The 27,186-nt window shown below is 41.8% G+C and overlaps 1 protein-coding gene across 1 annotated transcript in view; it reads right to left on the bottom strand.

Moving 5' to 3' along the window:
- MDGA2 (MAM domain containing glycosylphosphatidylinositol anchor 2) overlaps nt 1-27,186 on the bottom strand; it is a 1,648,575-nt gene that overhangs the window by 1,879 nt on the left and 1,619,510 nt on the right. Inside the window, exons 15-17 of the mRNA XM_029598388.1 lie at nt 26,561-26,675; nt 24,164-24,179; nt 5,371-5,476 (exon numbers count right to left, since the gene is read on the bottom strand). Coding sequence (XP_029454248.1) covers nt 5,371-5,476; nt 24,164-24,179; nt 26,561-26,675 — 237 coding nt within the window. The remainder of the gene's footprint in view (nt 1-5,370; nt 5,477-24,163; nt 24,180-26,560; nt 26,676-27,186) is intronic.

Genomic DNA, 27,186 nt, shown 5'->3' with positions numbered 1-27,186 from the left:
CTGCTAAGAGAATGGATAAAATTAGGAACTGAGAATACATATGATAAAAAAGAAACTTCTAAAACTTTCAAATCATCAAAGCAAAATTCAAACATTTTCTATTGGATAAACAATATATCCTCCCAAAATATTGGGTTTTATACATGTTGTATAATTGGAAAGATCGTTCATTCATTCGTTTATTCCAATAACCTCCTCAAATACTATAAAATCAAATCAATTGCAATTTATAAATTGGTTCATTCAACAAACAGATGCCCATGTAAACCATTGCCAGTCATCAGCTGGGAACTGGTTACACAGACATATGAATGTTTGTATTTGTTGTTTATTTATTAAATATTATGGGGTAGATTTTCAGAGGGTTACGTGTGTAGGTTACGCGCGTAACCCCCAAAAACCTACCCCAAACCCCCCCTGCGCGTGCCGAGCCTATCTTGCTTCTGGCGTGCGCAAAGCCCTGGGACGCGCGTATGTCCCGGGGCTTTCCTGGGGGGGCGTGTCGGGGGTGCGTGTCACGACCGGCGTGTCATTGGGGGGCGTGACGCCGCTGGCGCGTCATCCGGGGGCATTCCGGGGGTGTGGCCGCAGCCTCTGAATCAGCCCCCGGACCGGAACATGGCGCGCGGCAGCCGGCCTAGCACGCGCAAAGTAACGCCTGCCTCGAGCAGGCATAACTTGTTCAACAAAGGTAGGGGAAGAGAGGGGACGGTGCGGGGGGGTGGAAGGAAAGTTCCTTGCGAAGCCGCTCCAATTTCGGAGCGGCCTAGGAGGGAACAGAGGCAGGCTGCTCGGCTCGGCGCGCACAGGCTGCCGATTTTGGGCAGCCTTGTGCGCGCTGACCCCAGATTTTAACGGATACGCGCGGCTACGCACGTATCTATTGAAATCCCGTGTACTCTTGTTCGCGCCTGGTGTGCAAACAAAAGTAAGCGTGTGCGCAAATTTATAAAATCTACCCCTATAGTTGGAGACAGAGAGCTATTATATTATTTCTTTACTCTCATGACTAAGCATGGGCATATAACAAAATATAACAAAGAAATGTGCATTAGTTAACTTCCTTTCTATTCACACATATCTGAATCACAAATAGACTGAATTCAATCATATAATTAATAAAATTAGATCTGAAATGCCCTGAAAATTGAGATGTGCAGCCCCAAAATATTCAGTTTGGTTTGTTTTTTTCATTTTTGGTGGGGGTGTCTAGATTTGGTGTGTTTCAATTCTTTTACAGTTTGGTTTACTTGCCAAATCAAAATAGAAATTAAATAAAAAAAGGTCCTTGAAATTAAAAAAAAAATCCAAACAGTTAAAGAAAAAAATAAGGTCTTGGCAATCCCGAACCAAAAAATGGGCCTGACCCAATATCTAGGCTTGGTATTGAGGCCTAGGCCCAAGCAATGCCTGTTCCCGGCACTTAGGTCTGGTCCCAGCTATGAGACCTGGCCCTGGCATGAAGACCTGGTCTTGGTGCCAAGGCCTAGTCCTGGCACTAGGACCCAGCCCTGTGCTGAGACCTAGACCCAGTATTAGGGCCCTGCCCTGAGAATAGGTCCCAATGCCAAAGCACAGACCCAGTCCCAATGTATAGGCTTAGGCCCATCCCTCCCAACATTTTCTGTCCTGGTGCTTCAAAAAATGACACCATCTGCTTGGAAGATGGCTCTGGAGTGACATCACTGCAATACCTTCCTCCAGTGAGGATGATGCCATTCTGATGTACAGACGTATATGCTGGGTCTAGGCCTCGGCAATGGGACCAGGCCTAAGAACTAGTCCCAAGCTTTGGCAACAGAATCAGGCCTCAGGGCCAAACCCTGACATCTGGCCTAGGCCTGGGGACTAAGCCTCAGCATCATGCCTGACCCATGTTTAGGCCTTGGTACTGGGGCTGGTGCCAAGACATGGTCCTGACAGAAGCATTTTTTTAAATTTTTAAATGCACTGAATTAGAAAATACCCAAAATGTTTCAGATATTTTTGTACGAGGCTATTTTCAGTTTATTCCATTCAGAACAAAATAAAAATGGCCTCATTTTTTGCATTCTTTAAACAATACACATCCCTCCCTGACAATTTTCCATCACTACCTCTGTGAAAATTAGAATAATAAGATGGTGTTTTCTGGATTTCTTCTCAATATATATAAATTCTTTTTTGTCCATAAGTGAATCATAATGAATCTTATTGAATAAGCTGCACTAAAGTATTAGCAAATGATAAACAGCATTTATTCTGTTTTAAAACATATTATCACAGAAATAACATATGGAATGTGCAATTTCCACATATTATTTCCTAGCCTACAAATCCAGTGCAACATGTATATTTTAATAAGCAGTCTCATGCAAATTCATGCAAAACTGTTCATTATTATGCAAATCAAATAATGCAACCTGTGTTAAAGTTTGCAAGCCACGTCATTCACTTAAAGTTAACTAATCTCAACACTAGCTACATCTCAAGGCTAGCTACAAGATGTACAATCTATTACATTCTTCTTTACAATAAATCTTTTTGACATTCCCTTGATGGCTGGTTATGTCTTTTCCAAGACCACAAACATTTCTCAGTTCACGTAAAAAATTGTATCTGCTTCCAATGTATGTGAGGTTTAGCACACACATTGTATGTATAACTAGTTTTTCTTAATACTGAGTTCCTTAGTTTGTCTAACATTTACAAGAACATTTCATTTCTATAACAGTCTTCAGGCAGGTACTTGGGTAAATCTTAGTTATCTTCCAGTATTTTATTTTACAACAATTATTTTCCATAAATTTAATTAGGTAACAACTCTTTGCTCGCTGTCCTGTCCTCCATCCTGTAATAGTGCCTTCTAAAGAGAAAAACTGTATTGATACAACTAGAAGGTAATTTTCAAAATGAATTATGCACATAAAATTGGGTTTTATTCATGTAAATGAGCTTTTGAAAATTGCTCCTTTTATGCATTTAACACCTTTGAAAGTTCAATGAACTTTCAAAATGTTTTACATGCATAAATGGTCTTTTGAAAATTGCTACGATATATGCTACTTGTATGTGCCTAAATCCTTTTGAAAATTACCTACTTATTTTTCAATGCACTTTATAGGATATATTTACTAAGCTATGAAAAGAGTATAATGCATTAATAATAATGCAATATACCCATATCAGGGCGATATTTGTTATTAGTGATATTACACAATATTTTCCCTAAAAACCCACCCCTATTAAATTGAGCTGCTTTGTATGCACTTTGCATGCATATTTTTTTCAAATGCATGCACAGCAGCTCATGCCTACTTAATTCTATGCAAATAAATTAATACAGCTTGACAAAAATAACACAAGCTCATTGATTTCCAAAAACTTACCTACAACTCAGGAATTGAAGCTAATTTTTCTTCAGAGCATTGGGATAATAACACATATCACAATACTCCAGCACTGACAATTAAAGGTCCGTGTGAAGGTGTGTAAAGGCGTCTCTCTCAATCTACCTTAAAGGACCAGACTCAGATATCCTACCTGGTCCTCCTTAGGCTTGGGCTCCCCAAAGTATTCTGGGAGGAGGGAGGAGTCCAACTACTGAGCATAAAACCTGAGGGCCTAGACAAGATAGATGGACCCTGGGGAGCTGACGGAGTCCCAGCATACTGACTGAGGACTTATCTGTAAGATTGGTAAACTGCTTGTACTTAAAGCTTAGAGACTGCCTGAGTTTAAGGAGTCTGTTTTATTGTCTGCTGCCACTTGTGTGTGTTTAAGATCATGGTAAATAAAGAGCTCTTTAAGCACAGCCAGAGTCTGTGTGCTTTCCTCTGGCTGTAACCACACCACTGACCGCTTAAGTGCCACAGTCCAGCAGTAGCCAAAACACTGCCCCCCACAATGTAAAATTCCCCCCCTGGAGGTCTAGGTAGACACCATCCAATCCCACACCACCTATGGCCCAAAGGTATACAAAATTTTAAAAAAAATAGTTTTGTAAGTCATAGGGCAACACTCCTCCCCCTTCCCCCACTCCTCTCTTTGAACCAAAGTCTCCCGCTCCCGATGATTAAACACCCCTCTGGTTCTTTCCCACCTAACTCTAGCCCACACTCTGTATCCTTTCCCATATATTTCAATAGTGCCCAAGTGGTCTAGTGGGCATCCCTGGTGTCTAATGGTGCCCAGAGCACCTTCTAGGCTCTGGGATGGTTGATGACATTTTTCAAAATGGCGATGAGAGGCTAGGAGGCTCAGGTGTGCTCCGGGCCACACTAGACACCAAGAATGTCCACTAGAGCACCAAAGCACTTTTGAAAGGTTTGGGAAGGGGGTCTAGGTTTGGAAAGGGTGCCATCATCTTGCAGTTTTCATGTTTCCCCATACTATTTTTTTTCACAGAGATTTTCCCATAAAAAAAAAATATTGCGAGGAGCCGCTGCAATATTTTTTCATGGGAGGAGAAAAATACTGCAGGAAATCTCCCCCTTCCATGGTATTTCTCCTCTCCCATAATAAAATATTTCATCTTAGTAAATGGCCCCTTATAATTAATTGTAATTAAACATAAGAGAGTGTTCATTACAACAGAAGCTACACACACCTAGGAAAATTAGTGCAGTTATTACTCCACTTCAGGCATGTGTGTTGTTCCGTTGCCAAAAGTAGAGCTCTAGTTGATGTATCGCATGGAGCGGCAGTTACTACCCTTAACAGAAACGTGGGGGGTAACCTGCACAGAGTGGCAGTTACTACTTTGGGAAGCTTGCTGGGCAGACTAGATGGACCAATTTGGTCTTTTTCTGTCGTCATTACTATGTTACTATGACCCCAGAAAAAAGTGTAGGTTTAGAAAACTTTTATTGGCCCATCAGAAAAGACAATGTAGCACATGAGCTTTTAAGACCACAAAAATCGATTCTTTAGACATGAGTAACACAATGATAGTGCTACAGTTCATGGTAAGTAAATAGGGCCTAAATACCACCTTATTACATAAACAAGGAGTTTTTTGGGGTATAATTGATCTTTTAAACATGTTTCCCTATCAAGCTTATCAACTGTGAAAAAATTATCATTATTTCAAGTGTCTTCTCTCTGGTAAACATTAATTTTTAAGGTATTTTGGTGATCTCCCAGAAAATATTTAAAATGTCTTTATTTTTCCTTTATATTTTTAAATTGCATCATTAATTATCCTAAATGTGAAATGTTGATTCTTAAAAGCACTTGTGTTTTTTTTCTTTGCAAGCTGAAATTTTTGTATTCAGATTTTGGTTTCAAACAAGGATTTAACCTCAACTACTAATCTAAGTTAAATTATTTTTGTGCATTTCATGGAGTGGTTCAAAATATACGTTCTGTTTATTTAAATGCTCTACTTACTGTTAGCTGGTTTTTCTGATTTCATACACTCTCCTTCTACAATTGATATATCATCTATTGCAATATCACCTTCTATACCAGGACCTCGAATGCCTTCAAAAATTAGCTGCAGAAAATAAGTGAAGATTTACACAGCTGTAGGAAGTATGAAATACTAGAGCTAGCTCTTACAGTCATATTAACAAAAGAATATCAGATTTTTATAATATAAACAAATAGCAAAACTTTCTGTTGTATGAAATTCAAGTCTTTGTAGGGTTAGCTAATCTTTCATTATACAATATTATAGCAGAATATGCGTAAACTAACTTTGATTGCCTATCTATGACATTTATAGAAGTACATTTTTTTTATAATGAATTTGATGCATATATACACATGTACATTCAGAATTCTATAATATACAACACAAAAAACAAATAAGCTTAAAGCATGATATTCAAAATATCTAGGCACCTAGCTTTAAGTGTTAGGAACTTAGAGCAGCCATAAAAAAATTTCTCCCTTCTGAGCCCCTAAATTTAGATCCCTACGTCTTTACAGGGGCCCTAAATTTAGATGCTTTAAAAGTAGGTGGAGCCAAGTCTGGAGTTAAGCACTGATTTTCAGCACTAGGTACCTAATCTATGCACCTTAAAATAGAAGAGAACATAGCTGCCTAAATGTAGAAGCCTCAGTTTAAAGCAGGGGTCGGCAAGCTATGGCGTGTGTACCATTTTTAGTGGCATGACAGTGGCAGTATGGCACTGAATAGTAGCTAAGAGGAGACTCCAGCCTCCAATGCTGCCAATGCTTGCAGGCAGCCCCAAGCCACATAGGCGTAGCTGTGGGGTGTCAATACAACTCCACATATGCCAGCACCAGGAATTGCATCTAACCAAACATCATCTCCTGCTGCCATGGGGCCAGTCTTGTGGCCCTTTTTGCGAGACCGGTCCTGCAGCATCAGGAGATGACGTTTGGTTAAATGCAACTCCTGCTGCTGCCCACCCCATGATCTGGCAGGCCCTGTGGCCGATGAAGAAAGAGGGAGGACCCAGCAGCTGCCACCAGACCCTATCCTGCTGCAAACTAATGAAAAGATCTGGTTCTGAGAGTGTATGTGTGAGCCTGTGCATGTGGGGGTGGGTGGGTGAGAGCCTGTGTGGGTGTCTGCCTGTGGGTGAGTGAGAGCTTGTGTGTATGTGTGTGAGTATGTGCACAAGTGAGCCTTTGCATGTGTGTATGATTGCATGTGGAGGAGAGAGAGCATGTGTATGTGAGTGATTTCATGTGGGATAGAGAGAACATGTGTGTATTTATGTGATTGCATAAGGGAGAAAGAGAGAGAGCGTGCATGTATGTGTGTGTGTGTGATTGCCTGAGGGGAGAGAAACAGTGTGCATCTGTGATGCATGTGGGGGAGAGAAAGCAAACATATGTGTGTGTGTGATTGCATGTAGGGGACAGAGACAGAGAGCATGTTTGAGCGTGTGATTTCATGTAGGGAGAGAACAAGTGTGTGTGTGACTGCATGTGAGAAAGAGAGAGAATGTGTGTAAGTGATTGCAATTGGGAGAGAGAGAGAGCATGTATGTGTGTGTTGGAGAATGTGTGTGTGTGTATGTGAGGGAGAGGAGAAAGTTTTTGTATGTACCTTCCACCACCCCAACTAATTTATGACAATTTCAGGGTGACTGGAAATCAAAAGTTCCCAGATATGGAGAACAGTTTTTTAAAAAATCCTTATAGGTTTTAGTTACGGGGTGTTGCTTTATGTTTCTGCTGTTTTGAAATATTATTCTTTTTATTGGTATGGTTTTACTATTATGATTGATATTTCATATTTGTTCATTTTGGCCTAGATTTCTAAGCTACAGCGGCTTCCTGAATCGCGTAGTAACAGGGGGTGGAGGGATGAAGCGGAGGGCGGGCCTGCAAAAGCCGGCAGCAATCGCACCTCCTCGGTGCGATTGCTGCCGACTTTCGCACCCAATAGCGCCATCATAAAAGGTGGTGCTATTGGGCACGCTAGTGACAGCGAAAAGGGCCCTTACCTTTTCGCCGTCAGCGAAGTTGGCGCGGAGTCCACCCCGACTCCTCCCCTTCTGGTGCGGACTCCGCCCCGATTTAGTGATCACACGCAAAAGGGACTTTTCGCTTGCGATCACTTTGGAAAATAACCCCCTTTGTTTGATGTTTTATGATGCATAGTAATGTTTCTGTTTTTCCATTGTTGCAATGCATACAGATTTTGGCTTGTAGTTTCCAGTTCAGTTTTTGTCTGCATGTTTCTATTTATACTTTTTTATGATCACTTTATTATGTATTTGGTGAGGTTCTGTATGTATGACTCAGGTGATGTACTCTGCTAGCTAGCGGGTAATTTCTGTATAGGGATCTATAGCAGCCTGGCCTGCTCTGTTTTCTTAATAGAGGATGTATTGGCGAGGGGGAAGACGTGAGTGAGAGGCATTTTTCTCTTCTCCTTTTTTATAATTTTGTTTTTATATGAGGAAAAACTTATCCATTTAATTAATTTGTGTATAGCTCTTGAATATTTTAAAATTAATGTCAATTAAAAATATTTAAGAGTTGTGTGTGAAAAAAGAATCTGGAAGATCAAGGTGCCCACTGACTTGTGGCACTTGAGGACCAGAGTTAACTACTCCCGATTTAAAACTTGGAACACCACTTCAAAAAGGTTGCCTATGCCTGGTTTAAAGCACCTAAAGTTAGATACCTATATCCAGCACAAAATTAAGATGCCTTTTATTGGCTGAATATAGGTGCCTATCTTTACAGCCTAATTAGGCGTTCATAAAGAGGTGCTCAGTGCGGTTTAAATATTGAGCTTTGAGCTCTTAATCTTTATCTACTGATATTGATTGTTCAGTTATGCAAACATTTAGTTAAATCAGGAAAGGCACTCTCATTAAAACAATGATAGCTCACAGAGATCCAATGGTGTACTAGAAGTGAATTTTAAAAGCTGAACAAGTGCCAAAATCTGGAGATGGGAACGCATCTAGCACTAGCGCATGTCCACCTTATTTTATAAAGCAGGCAGATATGTGCAATAGTACTGATGGGTGCACATTTCACATCGGAAGAAAAGGGGGTATAGTGTGGGAGTGGTGTGGGCAGGATGTGGGCATTCCGGAGTGGCTAGCCTAAGAGATGTGTGCACAAGTACCTACGTGCCTGGACTCATGCCTGGGTTCAGCGCCGTGTAACTTTAATTCTGCTATAGAAGAGGTGTAAGTTAAAATAAAAAAAAATACAGGCATCTGTGAGGGGTTTGAGGGATCTGGGGTAACTCGAGGGAGTGCAGGCTGCATAACTAAGGGGATTAGGAGGACCTAGGAGAACATGGGGCAAAGTGGTGGATGAACTGGTGAAACTGGTCCTCAGCTGGACATGCATCCAATTTTAAAATACAGGCAGTTGCGCATCCGTAAACTGACAAACTCTGCTGGGTGCGCACAAACAAGAAAGGAGACCGAGGAAATGTGCTATCTTTTGAAACATGGCAGTATGTAAGTGTTAATAGATTTTCAGTTTCTATACTGTGCTGGTGAACATACTCGGGCGGATTTTAAATGCCCTGCCCGCGTAAATCCGGCTGGATTTTCGCGAGCAGGGCCCTTGCGCGCCAGCACGCCTATTTTGCGCCGGCTACGCGCGTATCTTATAAAATCCAGCGTACTTTTGTTTGCGCCTGGTGCACGAACAAAAGTACGCGATCGCACTATTTTTAAAAATCTACACCACTGTATGTCTCTCGTAACTTTTCAACAGAGACAGAGCTGGCATTATTTACTTTGACAATAAAGGCTGCCATGACATCAGAAGCAGACATGTACTGCAATCTGTAGCAACAGGTCGACAGCATGAATAATTAGGATGACTTATGTCCCAATTCTGCAAACTTCCTGTGCTGCATAAATGACTGACTCTCTGGGGATATTCTGCTCACAGCATTTTTGTCTTGTGCTGCAGAAAAGAGATCTGGACTGGTAAAGAGAATATTCCGTTTTGTCCTGAAGTAGTTTACTCCTGTATATCATATTTCCACATCCCACATTTTGCAGAGAAGAAACTATGATTGTATTTGAACTTTGTAAAAATATGCTCCATCAGCAGTTGCCTCACAGATGAGTTTTCTTGCATAACTTAGCTCTATCCATTTGTCCCCTAGAAGACATGATATAAAAGGGCTATAAAATGTGCAACTGGAGGGTGTGTCAAATAAGCCTTACATGCAGAAGAATATTAAATAAGAAAATAATACTTGAGATGAAGGACCTCTAATGACTTCTAAGGAGGATGTCCTACTATGTTAGTTTTAGATATAGAAAGAAATAATTAGGCTGCCCTGAGGAGAGATGAGGGATCATTGCTTTCCAGTTTTATTTTGAATGGTGAAAGAGCATTCTTCTGAATTTATAATAACTTCCACTTAAAAAAAAAAAAAAAAAAAGGCTTTTGGTACTTACTTTCACATGCTGGAGTACATTTTCCTATACGTAGATGGTATGGCAATGACAAGATGAATGTGATAATCACTGTACTGACCATAACTTTTTTAGGTGGCAAGAGAGCTTAGTCTGCCTTCCTTCATTCTTGAGATTCCAGCTCTGCTGGAACCTTTTCCAGTTCTGTTAACAGTCCCTTATGACAAGTGGGTGGGAGCCAAAGCAGGAGTACCATAGCTATCGGGGAGTCAGTCTTCCTATTATACTTCTATATCCTAATCATCAAATTAATAGTCCTCAATATGGGGATATATACTATCAGAACTCCTTATATGTTATGCTCTTCTGATTTTTATGTATGTTATATTGTACACTACCGCAAACTTTGTAGGGTACAGGTAATAAAATGTTTTAAATTAATTAAATTAAAGATTATGCACGAGTACATCTTTGAATGAGAAAGTGAAATAATCCCTAAAGTGATTTAAATATCATTTTTCCAGCAGGTCTTCTATAGCTGTTAACTCTGACCAGCCATGATTTAGTTGAATTCTATTTATGTTTTCGCTTGCAGTTGTCAAGGTTAAGTCCTGCTTCGCCCACTTGGATATCTTGAGGTCAATATTCAAAAGCCATTTAGACAGATAACTCAAAATGTATCCATCTAAATAGCACAAAAGGAATATTCAGCCACTTATCCAGCTAAATTATAGCTGGATAATAGAATTGCTTACCTGTAACAGGTGTTCTCAGAGGTCAGCAGGATACCAGTCCTCACATATGGGTGACATCATCGGATGGAGCCTGATCTGGAACTTTGATCTCAAAGATTCTAGAGCTTTCAAACATGCTCTACTGAGCATGTTCAGCTGTGGTTAGTGCAGTTAGTGAGTCAATAAATAGGGGAGGATCAAGTCCTGTGCCGCCCCTCCTCTTGAGGATACTGGAATAGATGTGCCAAGAGCTCCAAGGGCAGTATAAGTTTGCAGTTAGGAGGAGGGTTGGAGAATTTATCTAGGTTGATTTTGGGCCTACTCTTGGGTCTCTGGCCCTCCTAGATGGCAGTCTGCGAGCAAGATCGGGGATTTCCCTGCCTATCCACTCCCTGGTGGGTAAGGACTTCCTCATGCAAATTTCTGGAATTTTGGACTTTTACATGGTAGGAGCCTTGCTGGACACCTGGGCATTTCCTAGATTCAGGGAATGGGGAGGCTTGTGTTTGGGATGCCCAGGGATAGGGAAGACCTGGGCATAGGTGGTGACCCGTTGCAAATAACAACTCCGGTGTTATTTCCTTTTTGGGGACCCGAAGAGATTATTTTGTGAAGTTCTGAGAGGAAGTGTTTTTCTGCCCCTCTTCCTACCCATCTAAAGACCTGTGAAGATACAGTTCCAGCTGGGATTCCCCCCCCCCCAAAAAAAAAGGGATCCCCTTTGAATTATAAGGAAGAGAACTACTAACTGTGAGTAAGAGACTTTTGAACATCATTGAGGACCCCCCTCAGGAGTCTTCGCCCCTGGGGAGAGAGAGGATTTACTCTCTGTGCATGGACAGGATTTTGGCCATCTTTGGAAAGGGTTTTCCCCAACCATCTTAGGGGTACCCTGCCCACTGGGACCACCACTGCCTAATCCAGGAGGGTGGATGGCTCCCTTGCCTGTTTAAAGACTCCTGCACAGATAGAGGATAAAGACTGTAACCAAAGAAAGAAAAGTCTGTGGAGCTGGATTCATATTTATTGTGCTATCATTCACCCAATTCTGAAAAATACAGTTTTATTTTGACACTAACCCAATGTGTCCTGAGTGGTTTTTAGCACATAGCACACAGTGAAGAGATTACCTCTCTCCTAGGGAAAATTCAGTAAGGAGGAAGTCATCCCTGCACTGGGCCCTGCAAGTTAACCTTTCCCCCCAACAAAATGGATCCACATCCTGGGGAAAAGGGCACAAAGAAGAGCTAGCAGGGTGCCTGCAGGACAGCAACACTGGGGTGGGTTACAAAAGAACATAGTCGGATAAGTTACATTCCATTTTTTCAAAAAGAAAAAAAAAAAACAAGGCAAGCCTACGGGCCCAAACGTGTCCCCTGCCTCCCTCCCACCCAAGTTCCAAAGGCCCACTGGGCCAAACTTGCCACCCCCCTCCCCAAAATGGCCCATCTCACTTGTCAAAAAAATATATTTGGTGCAGAGTCTCCCCTCCCTCACCCCTGCTCCTGCTTCTCTTTTTATTTTAAGTGCATATCGAGCTGTCTCCAGCTCCCACCCTACTGCCCGCCCCAACCCTTTCCCTTCTAGGCACCCCTCACTCTCGTCACTTTATTCATAGTAGTTGTATTAGGAGGCAACAGTGATCTGGGAGTACGGCTACTATGAATAAAGGTAAGGGAGTGGGGCAGGGATGCTTAGAAGGGAAAGGGTTGGGCTGGGTTGTAGGATGGGTGGCAGGAAGAGGAAGAGGAAGCGGAAGCAGGGGGTGAGGGAGCAGGGCTCCTGCCCCAAAGAATTTGTTTTGAGCGGGAGGCAAGTTCATCCCAGTGGGCCTTTGGAACTTGGGTAGGAGGGAGACAGGGACAGTTTGGGCCTATAGGCCCGTGATGTGGGTTTTTTTTTTTTAAGGAAGTAACTTAACTGGCTATGTTCTTTTGAATATAGCTGGTTAATAACAGACGATATTCAAAAGAATATCCCATTATGTTTAAAGTTATCCGACTATAGTTAGATAACTTTAAGCGGGGATATCCAGTGGGAAGTTTATCCCATTGAATATTCAGGACAAGTTATCTGGCTGGATAACTTGACCACTAAACAGCCAACTGAATATTGGCCTCCTGATTAATAAAGATGATTTTAGCATTGTGAAGCCCGGCATCCTTGAACCTTCCAGTTTCTGAAATGGTCTATAAGCTGATAGTAACACTAAATTTTCCAAAAGAGGTTTTGTAGGAACTATCCCTTCAACCAAAGTGCATCTATTGAGTATTATGCTCTTCCCTCCAATTTTGTAAACACAAACCACTATGTCACAAAATATACAGTACATATTGAGTTGCAGAAGAAAGTTTGGGAAGCTGACCCACACCTTTCTCTTTTCTCGTTTCAGGTTTCTGGAGGTTATGCACAGATGTTTCTTTTTCCACAGGAAATCAAAAAGCATGTGTCTCATTCTCTTATAAAAGTTATCTGGAAAAAATATGGGTAACATTCTATGCATATAATTTACCTCTAGCATAACAGTCATAGCTTCAATTTTTCCCCAACATAATTTGTATTTCAGCATCTGAAGTTGCAATAATAAAGTGTCATCTTTCTGGTTGATGTGTTGGTTCTCTGTTTGATTTCTCTTTCCAAACTGAAATTCCTGCCTCCTTAGCTTATTCTTTTCAACACTAAAGTTTATGATCACTCTTAAAGAGTTACTTTTAAAGCATCCCATTTAATAGCATGCAGAACCTCACATGAATTATTAAATGAAAACATTCCATAATTGCTCTGTTAACATGTGGGGAAATATAGAGAAGCAAACATTTTGTTTTGGTTTGTTTAATTGTTTTATAGGTCACAGTCATTCACTTGATTCATTTCAGATTAAAAATGTGTTTTATTTATTTGTTCCTTCATTTCCTATTAAAGTCAATGGGGGGCACAATGCAGTCTATTTTGGGCTCCCAAATTGGGATTTTCTAATCATTTCTAATGAAAATTGTAGGTAAACATTATCAGAGGGGTGAATGGCACTCCAACATATTAAGACAATGTTAAAGTGGCACCAAATTGGCATGAATAGCCAAAGGGTCCAAGTGAGGCTAAATACTACCAGCAGTAGTAGGAATCCTTCAAGGCACTGTGATAGGCGCAAATCAGCAGCAACAGTGGCCAGAACACCCCAAGGCTCTAAAAGAGGGGCAAAGGGCATTAACAATAGTGGCATGAATCCCTCAAGGCAGCACGAGAGGGCAAAATAGCACCAAATGTGGCAGGAACAGCTCAAGGCAGCATGATGGTGGAAAGAAGCACTAAAAGTATCAAGAAAACCCCTACGGCAGCAATAAGAAGGTCAAAGGAGCAGAAAGAGTGGCACGAAGACCCCAAAGCCCCATGAGAAGTGCAAAGCCCCGATAGGTGTAGCATGTATACTAGTTGCATCATGAAATCCTCCGTGCTAACCTCCCCAAAGTGAAAAGGCCAGAAAACATAAAGATCATATTCTCCCCCCAACAACATAAAGGGTTCTCTGGTCCCGATTCCAACCATTTCCCCTCCCTAAAAAAAGAAGAATAAAGAACCCAGTATATTTTGTCCCCCACATACATCTGACACAATAATCAATGGTCCACCACCAACAACAAAGGGAAAGCAATTTTCAAAGGCATTTCTATGGATAATAATGGTGCTTTACATGAAGAAAGGCCTGGTATAAAATTGCCTGCCTATTGGGTATACTTATATGCATGCATGTAAGGTTAGCTGGACTGAGTGGAAGCATTCGAAGGGGTGGGATTGGAGAGGGATTTGCATTTCCATACATACTTTTGCATTTTCAAGAGTATGCATGTTAAATTTCCATGCACTTAATAGCAGGAGTAATTTTGGTGGGATAATATTCAAAGCACACTTATGCATGTATGTCTGCTTTGAAAATTGGCATAATTTCTGTGCACATTTTCTGGGTAATTTATGAAATCTGCTATAAAATCCCCCCCCCCCCCAAAAAAAAAGCCAGGCAACCCTATTGCCTCCTTCATCCCCCCACCCCAAAATCAATGATTCCTCCAAACCTCTCACAGGTTCCCATCCCTGTTTATTCCTTCTGCAATGGGCAATGGGGGCAGGAGACAACATGACTCCCTCCCCTTGGTCAGTTCAATTAACATGGGATCCACAAAGATCCTAGGATAAGCAACATGCTCAGAGAGATCACCTGTAAAGGGCTTCCCAGTTCTTGATGGGGAATAAGGCTGGGTCACAATCTGGTACAAAAAGAATCAGAGACCTACAGTCAAACCTAACTGGAAAATCATGGGTCTATTTAGAATACAGAAATGAAAAACCCAGTTGCCTTCAGGTTAACAGCTCCCACTATCACCCCACATTCACCCAGTATTCAATGTAGCCATGTTAAACCATATTTCAGCAAACCTGTCCAAGACCACCAAATACCGTTGCCACCACCCCCAGTGATTTTCGAAAGTCAACAGGAATTTGAAGTAATAAAGTTACTGAATTCCAAAATAATCAGGTCAAATCCATTATCTAAAGGAATGAGAAGGATATAGTTTAGAAGCAAGAGATGATGGACAACTTGCAATGTACATGTAGAGAACTTGGGCCTAGATTTATCATCTTGCTTTAAAATTTGCGAAACATAGCGCCCATAATAATAAAAAAAAAGGGGCATGGTTAAGGTATGCATTGCATAGCTATTTTACCACAACACGCACTGAATTTATTGCACCTTGTGATATTCACATCGCACGCTGAGAAATGTGACAGGCTTGTATTACATTTTGGGATGCTGCTGGCAGTGGGATAAAAAGTTGACCAAATCTGTGCCTCTCCAGAGGCTCTCCCTCTCCCTCAATGTGGTTTGCAATAATTACCAATCCTCATTTGGCCATAATGCACAGCATAATGCCAGGAAAAAAGGTGTAATTAAATCCCACAATAGTATGTATTAAGCACCTCTCATTTCCATGTACTCCTCCCACTTGACTACATTTTTAAAATTTGCATAGGTATCTCACAATGCATTAATTATCGCATGTGTTATGGCGTTATCACAGGCATTAGGACCCTAACGCCCACGATAAGGCCCTAAGGTGATTTGAAAAATGGCCCCCTTGGTTAGGTGCTTCCATAAAAGATACCTGCAGAAACTAGCCCAAAGGGCCTCAGAAGGAGCTGCTAGGAAAAGGGGAGAGTGTTGTCAGATCCATCAAGATTTGAAATGGCAACTCCAGAAACTAGGACTGAGAGAGTTTAGTCAAAGAGCCACAGTACCTGTGAAAACTGCCAGAAGTAAATTAGGAATACAGCCTCTGGTTCCAGGGGATTGAGCAAAATCTAGGACACACCTCCTTGGTGCAGCAAAGGGACCACCTCTGATTTATCAAAGTACTTAAACCCAAGGGTTTCACTATTACCTTGCTTGTGCTTTCTGTTGTCTGCACCCATGAAAAGCCTGCAGGGATTCCTGCCTGGTCTCACATTCCCAGGCTTCACCTTCCTAACTGGCTTCACCAACAGGTACCTGAAAACTATTTCCTTTTTTGGTTGCTAATGCTCCTGATCATATCTGACAGTAAATTTCAAATGAACCAACTCACAGTAACTCTTCCTAAGTGTCTCAGGAAGTCTATGCAATTATATTAATAATGCAAATAAAAAAAAATAAAGTGGCCGTGAAGTACAATGGCATGAACACATAGTAACATAATGGACCAAAATGGTCCAGCCAGTCTGTCCAGCAAGGTGTTTAGGTTTAGGCCTGCTCCTTTGTACAGGTTACCCTAATAATAAGGAGACCCCACCCAAGTCATAAAAGCAGGTGATCGCCAGAGACCCCCCAACTTTATTTATTCATTCCTTGGTACACCGAGGGCCTGCCCCAGCAGTAGAAGCATAAGAGTGAACTGCCCCTGCCCTACACCATCATGCATGAACCTGATCAAAGTTGTTGAAATAATGTAAAAAGCCAGATAACACAACGATGTTTAATGTAAGATATGCCCAGATGGATCCCATGAATGCTCACTGGCTGGTTACCCACATTCAGAAATGTTTCATCACAAGTTACTGTAGGCTACCCTAAGTTCTTCATTTCCATCTTCTAGCCACTAGGAAACTTATATATTTATCCAACTGCCTTTTGAATTCTTTTACCATTAATGTCTTTACCATTTCTTCCAAAAGGACATTCCAGGAATCTGTCGTTTTTGTGAAAAAATATTTCATGATGTTGCTCCTGAGTTTAACCCTCTAGACTGAGCTACATATCATTACCTTATTTCTACAGTTTCTGAGGCTTTAGCGTGTGCATTATTTATTTATTTACTTAACGCCTTTTCTATACTGGTGTTAGTGTGTACATCACATCGGTTTACATCATAACAAAAGCTTGGAAAATACATTTTAACAGGGAATAACATGATAAGGGCCGGGGAATGCAGAGAGAGGCATAGAAATATAGAGCAACTGGCAAATGGTTCTGAGCCTAAGTAATTATAAGCGTAGGTTCTTAACATAGGGGCGGATTTTAAGAGCCCTGCTCGCCTAAATCCGCCCAAATCCAGGCGGATTTAGGCGAGCAGGGCCCTGCGCGCCGGTGAACCTATTTTACATAGGCCTACCGGCGCGCGCAGAGCCCCGGGACTCGCGTAAGTCCCGGGGTTTTCGGAGGGGGGCGTGTCGGGGGCGGGACCGAGCGCAGCGGCGTTTTCGGGGCGTGTCGGGAGCGATCCGGGGGCGGGCTCGGGGGCATGGCTACGGCCCGGGTCGGTCCGGGGGCGTGGCCGCACCCTCCGGACCCGCCCCCAGGTTGCGTCCCGGCGCGCTAGTGGCCCACTGGCGCACGGGGATTTATTTCTCCCTCCGGGAGGCATAAATCCCCCGACAAAGGTAAGTGTGGGGTTTAGCCAGGGCCGGGCAGGTGGGTTAGGTAGAGGAAAGGAGGGGAAGGTGAGGGGAGGGCAAAGGAAAGTTCCCTTCGAGGCCGCTCCGATTTCGGAGCGGCCTCGGAGGGAACGGAGGTAGGCTGCGAGGCTCGGTGCGCGCCGGCTATAAGGAATCGATAGCCTTGCGCGCGCCAATCCCGGATTTTAGCGGCTACGCGCGTATCTACTAAAATCCAGCGTACTTTTGTTTGCGCCTGGAGCGCCAACAAAAGTACGCCTATTCGCAGTATTTGAAAATCTACCCCATAGTGAACTATTGGTACATATCATGCTATATAACATCATATTTGCTTATTATTATATACATTATGACAGGAGTGCAAAGGATTACAGATTACAACGGTATTAGAGATGATGTTGGGCTATGGGCTGGGGGAAGGCAGATTGTAACTAGTCAGGGAATGCCTGACTATACCATGCTAGTAACTAGTAACGTTACTAGCATGGTATACACTTCTCATATGCTATTAAGTGAGTGCCTGTTAATGACCCAGAAATGTAATACCCAATCCATATGTTAACTAGCTAACGGGAAGTCTAATGAGAGGGCTCAACTATCTACAAAGTGAGGGCCTGAAAAATACAGACCGTGTTTAGGAAATGACACTGTAAAGCTGTACCTATAAGTCCTTGAGGATGAATACATTTTACCACACTTCTCTTTGCCAAACCAAAACATAGCAAACATACACTTTTTTTCAGGAATTCTTACACACACATACATATTCACGTGACAAATATATCTTCTCAAGCAAAAGTTATACATCACAGAAAACCTTCAAGCATCTTGAGGCATTTTGAGACTTCAATCTGAATATTTTGTTTGGGAGATCCCTTAGTCACAATAACAGGCTTCTTTCCAGGAGGGTATCCCCAAGGGACATGTGACCAGACAATGGAACCCTCCCTCCCCCAATCCTTCTGCCTCCTCCTCCCCAATATAAAGATATAGTTTTGACAGAGTAACAAACAGAGGAGACATGAAGAAGAAGGAGAGAATGAACAAAGGGAAGGAGGTGACACATACTCAAATATTTCAAAATTAAAATTATTTTCATTTACACAAGATAAATGTGTTACCAAAAAATAGAATTGTTTGGTCTGAATGCAGAGCTCTTTTCTGTGAGCTTTGCAGTACTAACAGACTTTGTGGTCTGGCCATTATGGTGCTGACACTATACAGGATGGTTGTAATGGGTAGAATAGTCAGATGCGGATGCCTTTCTGAATCAGGGTGGCCATATTCCTCTTTAGGTTACTTCCTTACCTATTCCCTTCTCTCTCTAACCACATCTTCACGTAACACTCTTGAAGACCCTTACTGACAAGGAAGACAGATGGTTGTACATATGTACTAAGGTCAGTTTTTATTTCTCTCTGGAGCTCTCTTTTCTCCTTTTACCTCCTCTCCTAGAGTCTAGGAGTGCTCCCACTTTTCCCTCGCAGCACTGACAAGCAATCCCCATGTACTATGCTTACTTGTGCACCATATGGAAACAATCAGAAAGATCCAAGAGGAAAAGAGAATTAAGTATGCTCAGTTTTGTGTAATCACATTATTTAGTTCTTGCAGGTAAGTGACTTGATCATGTTATTCAGCCAATGCATTTTTGGGTTTCCATGCATCATGATAGTGTGAACATGCACTGGAGGCATTTTTGTTGCATCCATACTAAATATTTTTGCATTACTTGTTAAAGAGCCATTTTAAAATGCATGTAAAACATTTTTAGTACATGCACACTAAACTTTTTCTAGCAGGTGCTTTACTGTATAGGCCCCATTGAGGTCCATATTTAGCTGCTGTGCCACTTAGCTATTTAAGCCAGATAAACTTATCTGGGTAACTTAGCCTTTACATTCAGCAGCATGACCACATTGCTGAATATATCTAGTTATCTTATCAGACTTAGCTGGATAACTTATCCGGCTAGTTCAGCTCCTCTCAGTTATGCCCCAACTTGCCTGGCTACATTTTAGCTGGGTAAAAAGTTATCTGGCTAGAATTTAGCCAAATAAGGGGCCGATACAATACAGTGTGCTCAGCGTAGTGCACAACTTGAAGTGCGATTGGACACACTAGAATAATTCCCAATGCAATAATGGGACTAGCGCATCCAAAACACACATCCAAACTAGTGTGTAGCTATAGTGCTCATCACAAGGTGCATGTTTCTACTCCCAAACATTAACACCAGCTCTGGAGCTGGTGTTAAGTTTTGAGACGCCACAAGCCTCCACAAAAAGAAGAAAATACTGCTTTTCTGTGGTTCCTCCTACTTAATATCATAAGGATCATAAGGAGGAACCACAGCAGCATCAAGAAAAAAAACAAAAACTCTTGACGGCGGTCAGGAAAATGGATGCTCAATTTATGGGCATCCATTTTCCTAATCTGTGGCTGTAGTATGTTCTCTATGCTGATCTCGTGATGCACGAGATCATCATGGAAGAAGTGCAAGCCCCATGAATTTTTAATATTGCAAGGCCTGCACAGAGGAGGCAGAAGCAGTGATGAGCGATTGGCTCTTCCCCCAACAGTCACGCGGCAGTGGCGATGAAGGCAGCAGCAGCAGAGGAGAGAGAGGCTCTGAGGCTGCCGGCAAAACAAAGAAAGGGGACCTGACTTTAGTGTGTATATGTTTATGAATAGGAGCTTATGTGTGTGAATGAACTGGTGCCTGCCTGGGTGTCTGTGTGTAAGAATGAATGGGTGCCTGCCTGGGAGTTTGTGTGTGTGTGATTATAAATGGGTGCCTTTGTCTGTGTGAGAAAGAATGGGCGTCTGCCTGGGGATCTGTATGTGTGAGAGCCTGGGTGTGTATGTGGGAATCTGGGGGAGTAAGAGCTATTTTGTGTGTGTGTGGGGGAGAGGGTCTTAGAGCCTGTGTATGAGAGTGTGTGGGTGTGTATGAGAGCTTGTATGTGACAGTGTATGAGTGAGAGAGAATGAACATGTAAGTATGTGTCTCCCCCTAGCCCCTAATCCTTGACAATCTCAGCATGACTGGAAATTAAGAGTTCCCAGGTATGGCCAGCAGGGGCTTTTTTAAAAAAAAATCCTTATTGGTTTTAATTATTAGGTGTTATTTGATATGTGTGCTATTTTGAAACATTTTATAGGTGCTTGGCAAATTCTTAAAAAATGTATATGACTTTAATTAATAGAAGTTATTCTATTTGTCAGTAGTTTTAAAATATTCTTTTATTAGTTATAAATAGGGTTACCAACTAGCTCCAGATTTTCAGGACTGGTTGATCCAGACCTGGTTTTACTCCCCTGCAAGCAGGTACTTATAGTCTTGATTTTCTGAGGGAGTGCAATAGGTAAATCAGAATAAGTCCCAGCATGCAATGGGGTAAAACCAGGACTGGATCAAACTGTCCTGAAAATCTGGAGCCAGTTGGCAACCCTAGTTATAACTGATGCGTTATGTTTTTTGATTTTATTTGTTTTATGAGGAATGGTGGTTCTGTTTTTCCATTGTTACACTCAGAGTCTGGCTTCTTGGGGTTTCCAATTCAGTTTTTGTCTGAATATTGATGGTTCTAATTTGTGATCCTTTATTCTGTATTTGGTGAGGGTCTGTCTCTTCTCTGTGTGTGTGACCAAGATGAGAGATTCTGCTAGCGTGTAGTGTCTGTGTAGGGATCTATAGGAACCGGGTTTGCTTCGTTTCCCCAATAGATGGTGTATTGGTATTCTGGGACTCAGTGTAATATTTACAGTGCTACTATTTTACAGGTAGGGTTCTTCTTGTTTTCAGTCTTTGATGTTACTATTGTTACAATATGATAGGTTTACTATATAGATTTTGAGTGTCTTTTTTGCAGGGTTCTATGTTAGTTCACAATGTGTCTGGCAGTGGAAGGAGTTTTGCTGCTATTACTGTGAGGTGCCTGTCTGGAAGTGGTGCGGTATCTGCCTCTCTTACAGGCCGATACAGAATGGTGTGCTTGGCTGAGTGCACCGTTTAGTTGCACATTTTAGACGTGCTATTATTACCCCTTATACTGTAAGGGGTAGTAATAGCGCGGCCAAACCCCCCCCCCCAAAAAAAAACCTAAAACCAAATTAATAGCACTCATCACATGCATGTTGATGAGCCTATTAGTTATTTTTATTTTCACACTTTTTCAGTGCTTCAAAGTGGATTACATTCAGGTACTGTAGGTATTTCCCTATCCCCAGAGAGCTTACAATCTAAGTTTCTACCTAAGATAAGGGAGGGTAAAGTGACTTGCCCAAGGAGTGACTACAGGACTCAAACCCTGGTCTCCTGATTCATAGCCCACTGCTCAAACCACTAGGCTACTTCTCCGGTTAGTTGCCTGGAATACTGAAAGTAAAATGTGCGGCCAAGCCATACATTTTACTCTCAGAAATTAACGCCTGCCTACGGGAGCCTGGAAAGTGTACAGAAAAGCAGAAAATTAATATCCTGCCAAATTTATTTATTTATTTATTTAGGACCTTTTAATATACTGACATTCGTAGGACACATCACACCAGTTTACAAATAACTAAAGCAGGCAGAAATTACAATGAACGTGGAAGGGGTGAGAGAGGAGCAGGCAAGAATAGGGGGGAGGGGGCAAGAGCATCAAGAGAAAGGAGGGCAGCACGAGCGAGAAATGAAAGGAATAAACAATAAACAATAATGAATGGCAAGATCATTAATAAAAACATATCTGCAGTAAATTTCTTAGATGACAAAATATAGGCGAGGTACTTATTTACATTATTTCGTTAGGACGGCTCTACGACGGAAAGGAGTACATTAGAAAGGGACAGAAGGTGAGGAGCGTGAAATGGAATTGGATGGGAGAACACCTTGAAAGGCGGGGGGGGGGGTGTAATGACCAGGTGAAAGGAAGGAGAGGGCTGAGGTAGGTGCGGGTGAGGGTGAGGGGACGGTGAGAAGGGGATGAGAGCTAAGTTTGGTTAGCATCTGGGTAGGCTTGCCTGAAGAGACATGACTTGATGCCTTTATTGAAGGTGTGAAAGGAGGGTTCAGGTCGCAAGTGAGGGGGAAGTGAATTCCAAAGGGAGGGGCCCGGCAATAGTAAACGCTCTTTCTCTAGTAATGGAGAGGTGTGCGGTTTTGAGGGGTGGGGTGTGCATGGTGCCTGCGAGAGCAGTTCTGGTGGGGCGATTGGAGGTGCGGAAGCATGGCAAGTCCTTGAGTCATGCAGGATTGTTTTTATGCAGAGCATTGTGCAAGATGGTGAGAGTATTGTATTGAATACGGAAGGGGATCGGGAGCCAGACTGCCAGCCAGAAGCTGGCAGTCTGGCTCCCGATCCCCTTCCGTATTCAGCAATGGATGGCCCATGCCATTTTTTAAGATGGTGCCGGCCGTCCATTGCTCCTACATGTGACAGGGGCCAACCAATGGCACCGGTAGCCCCTGTTACATAGTAAGGGCAAAGTGCCACTGGCGCCATTTTGATTATTGGCAGCCGAATGCTCAAGAGGGGGAGATCGCTCCCAGGACCCCCGCTGGACTACCAGGGACTTTTGGCAAGTCTTGGGGGGGGGGGTCAAGAGGGTGGGGGGTTGTAGTTAATTAAATTAGAAGGGTTGGAGTGGGGGTGTTGTTTTTTTTTTTTCACGAAATAGCACAATAAAAGTTCTCCGAACTGGGGAGTGGACCGAAATGGCCCTCCCCAGACCCGAAAATGAAACGGGGATGAAAACAATTATATGCACACCCCTTAATGCCGGAAATGGATGCTCCATAAGACGCACCGACATCCAGGAACAGAGTCGGTTTTGCACACCATTTTTTAAAAATTTTCTCCCTCTGAACCCTAGGTGTGTCTTATGGTCAGGTGCGTCTTATGGAGTGAAAAATTCGGTATATAACTTTGGTGGATGGGAGGCCCAACAAATTGCATAGGGGGAGACCATGGCTTAAAAAGTTTGCTCACCCCTGGCCTAGAATGCCACTGTTTTGGGGGGAGGGGCGGTGACAGCATGGTCTTCCCTTCCCACCTGTGCATCCCAAAAAAGGAAGTGGTGGGTCTATGTGGGCAGAAAGGAGGAGAGGCCATGCAGTCGTGGTTAGAGAAAAGAACAGCACATCCTCCGCACTGTGGTAGGAAAAGGAAGCTTGACTCTGTGCGGTGTGGGACCATAGAAAGACCAACAGCACATTGATTCCACCCCCCCACCCCCAAAACACATACACAGGAAACAGTGCAGCATCAGCCCCAGTGGCCTCAAGAAGAGGAGGCTGTCCACTGGACTTCTGCTTCTGATGGGAGGAAGTGAATGTGTTTGATGGGGAGAAGAGAGGAACTGAGCATATCTGTATATGTGAGAGAGAGAGAGAGCATGGATGTGTGTGTTTGAGAGCATATGTATGTATGTGAGAGCATGTCTGTCTCTGTGTGTTTGTAAGAGCATATCTGTGAGTGTGAGAGAGCATGTTTTGTGATTCAGTATGCATGTGTATATGAGAGAGAGGAGAAGACTGAGCAGAAATTCCTCTCATCTCCCCTGCCAATCCACAACAATATCAGGGCATCTGGCAATCAAAAGATCCCAGGTATGGACAGCAAGGGTTTATCTTTTAAGTTTTAAGTATTGGGTGATATATGTGACTGCTGTTTTGAAATATTTTATTGGTCTTTGGAAAATGTATATGAGTTTTACATTATTGGATGTTATTCTTTTTGTCAGCTTTTTTGAAATATTCTTTTATTATTGTGGTTTTATTTCTATTGATGATTTCTATTTCCTGATTTTATTGTTTGATGTTTTATGAAGAATTGTAATGTTTCTGTTTTTTCATTGTTGCATTGCATAAACAGTTTGGCCTGTTATGGTTTAAAGTTCAGTTTTTGTCTTACTACTAGTTTGTATCTTACTACTTTGTATCTTACTACTAGTTTGTATCTTACTACTAGTTTGTATTTTTGTCTTACTACTAGTTCAGTCTTACTACAGTTCAGTTTTTGTCTTACTACTAGTTTGTATTACTACTTTATGATCATTTTTGTTCTGTACTTGCTGAGGGTCTGTCTGTGTTTTGCATGCGTGATTGAGGTTAAGTATTGAGCTAATGTATCATTTTTATGTAGGGATCTATAGAAGTTTGGTTTGTTCTGTTACTCTAATAAGAGGTGTATTGATGTTTTAGGGCCTAATATAATTGTTGCAGAATCACCTTTTCATAACATTAGCACTGTTTTGGAATGGGAGGTTTATTATATTGTAATTGTAATTTAGTTTGCTCATGGCTTTCTGAAGAACAAGCCCACACCCAACATGTGTTACAATAGTCCTAACACCATATGTGTTACAAGTGACTTTTTGGCTTTTATCCAGGGTTTTCTGGTTGACAGCACAGCAGTGCAAGTAAATATAATATGCAAGCTGTTGTGATATTTTTAATTCAAAAGACTGTACTTTGAGTATGTTTTTTCATGTAAAATCTTTTATTATAAATTCCTAATTTGAAGAGAGGGCCATGATAGAGGGAAGGCTGGGTACAAAGCTGTAAGAATTACTTAGGGTGCCTAATAGCCTTGCACTGACCATGAATTAGAGATGTGAATCGTTTTTTGTGTTCCTGTCGTTCTTCATTTTTCGGCTGCCGCTGAAAATGTCGTTTTTTTGCGGTTCCAGTTTTTTTTTTCGCGAAAAATCATTTTTTGAGTTAGTGCGCGCTAACTCCCCATTAGTGCACGCTAACAAAAACCGTTAGATTTTGTTATTTTTTGTTACTTTTTGTTAGTTTTTGTTAGCGCGCACTAATCCAAAAAACGAATTTTCGTGAAAAAATGGGAAAATCCCGATCATTTTTCGGGGTCCCCAAAACATGCCGAATTGGACAATTTCGTTGAAATTTTCCAATTCAGAAAAAACGAATGCACATCTCTAAAAAGAATACAAATTAAATGTTAAAAAAAACTGAATGAGGAAGGGCTAGCCCAGTAATTGTTTGCACAGGGCTGAAGAAAAGTTAGCAATAGCCCTGCACGGTGGTGCCCTGTGGTGATGCACAGGCAGGGTTCCCATCCCTCCCCAATGAAGGGACCCTGGTGGTGTCATGTGATGATACCCTAGTGGATGATGGGGAGAGGAGAAAGTGAGGGCCCCACAGGGGAGACAACACTGAACACTTTGTGCAAGGAAGTTGCAAATTTAAGATTTTAATAAATAATAAATAAATAAAAATTGCCCCCAGCACTGGGGACCCTTGCTACGCCTTTACCTGCAACCATTTTCTGTGGTGATGTAGGATCCTATTTGTATCATGATGCTGGCAAAGGTAGTTCCAATGTGCCCAAGTTACCACTGGCCATGACAGTTTTCTCTTAGGATAAGTATTTGAAAGAGACAGCAATTTTACTTGTGAGGTTTGCTGATTTTGGCTTCTTCCTCAAAAAGCAGATCTCTCACACATTCATCCGTCTGCAAGCTCTCTATTGCCTCCCCTATATTTAAATACTAGGAATGTGCATTTGTTTTACCTGAAAAGTTAAAACATGATGAATAAGTCAATTTTCAATTTGGTTCATTGGAACCAAATCAAAACATTGACCCATTTTGTTTCAAATGAATGCACATCCTAATATTAACTCTTGAAAATAACAGTACTCTGCAGTGAGTTCAATATGCAAAGGCTATGTCCTGGTAACTTTTGTAGTTACCTGGAAAAAAAACCTAGATTTCAAAATTTTCCATCCACTCCCTGACTAAATTTTGTCTGAAGATCTCATTACCTGCTCAAAATTTAATCATACAAAAAGAGGCAGAAATAGATGTGTTCCCATAGCACAGTTACCATTTAGCTGATGAGTACTAAACAAGTGACCTAAAGTCATCTAGATAGTATTATTTGGTTAAGTTTAGCCAGGTATATTCAGCAGCAGATTTATCTGACAAGTGCCACTGACTATCCGGGTAAAGGTTCCTTGGAAAAGTTACCCAGGTAACTTTCCCGCCATCATGCCTCAGCATGTCTATGGTTCTTCTCTATTTCATGCCTATTCAAATGTTTTCACAGCAGATTTTGATTCCTTCCTACCTGAAATGAAGTGGGGCGGATGTATATTAATATAGGCTTGATTCCAGTGATCTCCTTTATTCCCATTTGAAGACCATAATGGATTTTCAATTAATGCCTGTCCCTTTAAGCGCAGGAATACATTCAAAACACCTAGAAAAGAAATAAGATTTTTTTGTTCATATTTTTTATATATAAAACCAAACATGATTATCAAACTCATAAGCAGTATTTTATGCATGAAAAACTATTTTAGACATTTTGAGGTCTATATTTAAAAGCATTTAGCCAGAATCTATCCAGTTAAATAAAGATTTGGGTACTCTTCTGGCTAAATTCTACCTGGCTAATAAGTTAGCCGTCTAATTTAGGGTTGTTCAGGGGGGAGAAGTTGAGGTAGCCGGCTAAGTTACCCAACTAACTCTGACATTCAAATTTAGCCAGCTAACTTAAGGGCCTGATTCATCAAGGTATTTTCCCATAGACAAAGAATGGGAGAAAAGCCTTAGTGAATCAGGCAGTTAGCCAGCTAAGTCTAGTTGGTCAAAGAGCTTTCCTAAAGTTAACCAGTTAAAGATAGTCTGCTAACTTTAAGATAGCCAGCTTGATTCAATAGTGTGGCTACACTATTTAATAGTTAACACATTCAAAGTTAGCCAGATAA

The sequence above is a fragment of the Rhinatrema bivittatum genome, chromosome 4 (genome assembly GCF_901001135.1).
Source record: "Rhinatrema bivittatum chromosome 4, aRhiBiv1.1, whole genome shotgun sequence".
Taxonomy (NCBI): Eukaryota; Metazoa; Chordata; class Amphibia; order Gymnophiona; family Rhinatrematidae; genus Rhinatrema; species Rhinatrema bivittatum.
The sequence above is the reverse complement of the archived record's forward strand: the minus strand, read 5'-3'. Positions and strand labels throughout refer to the sequence as shown.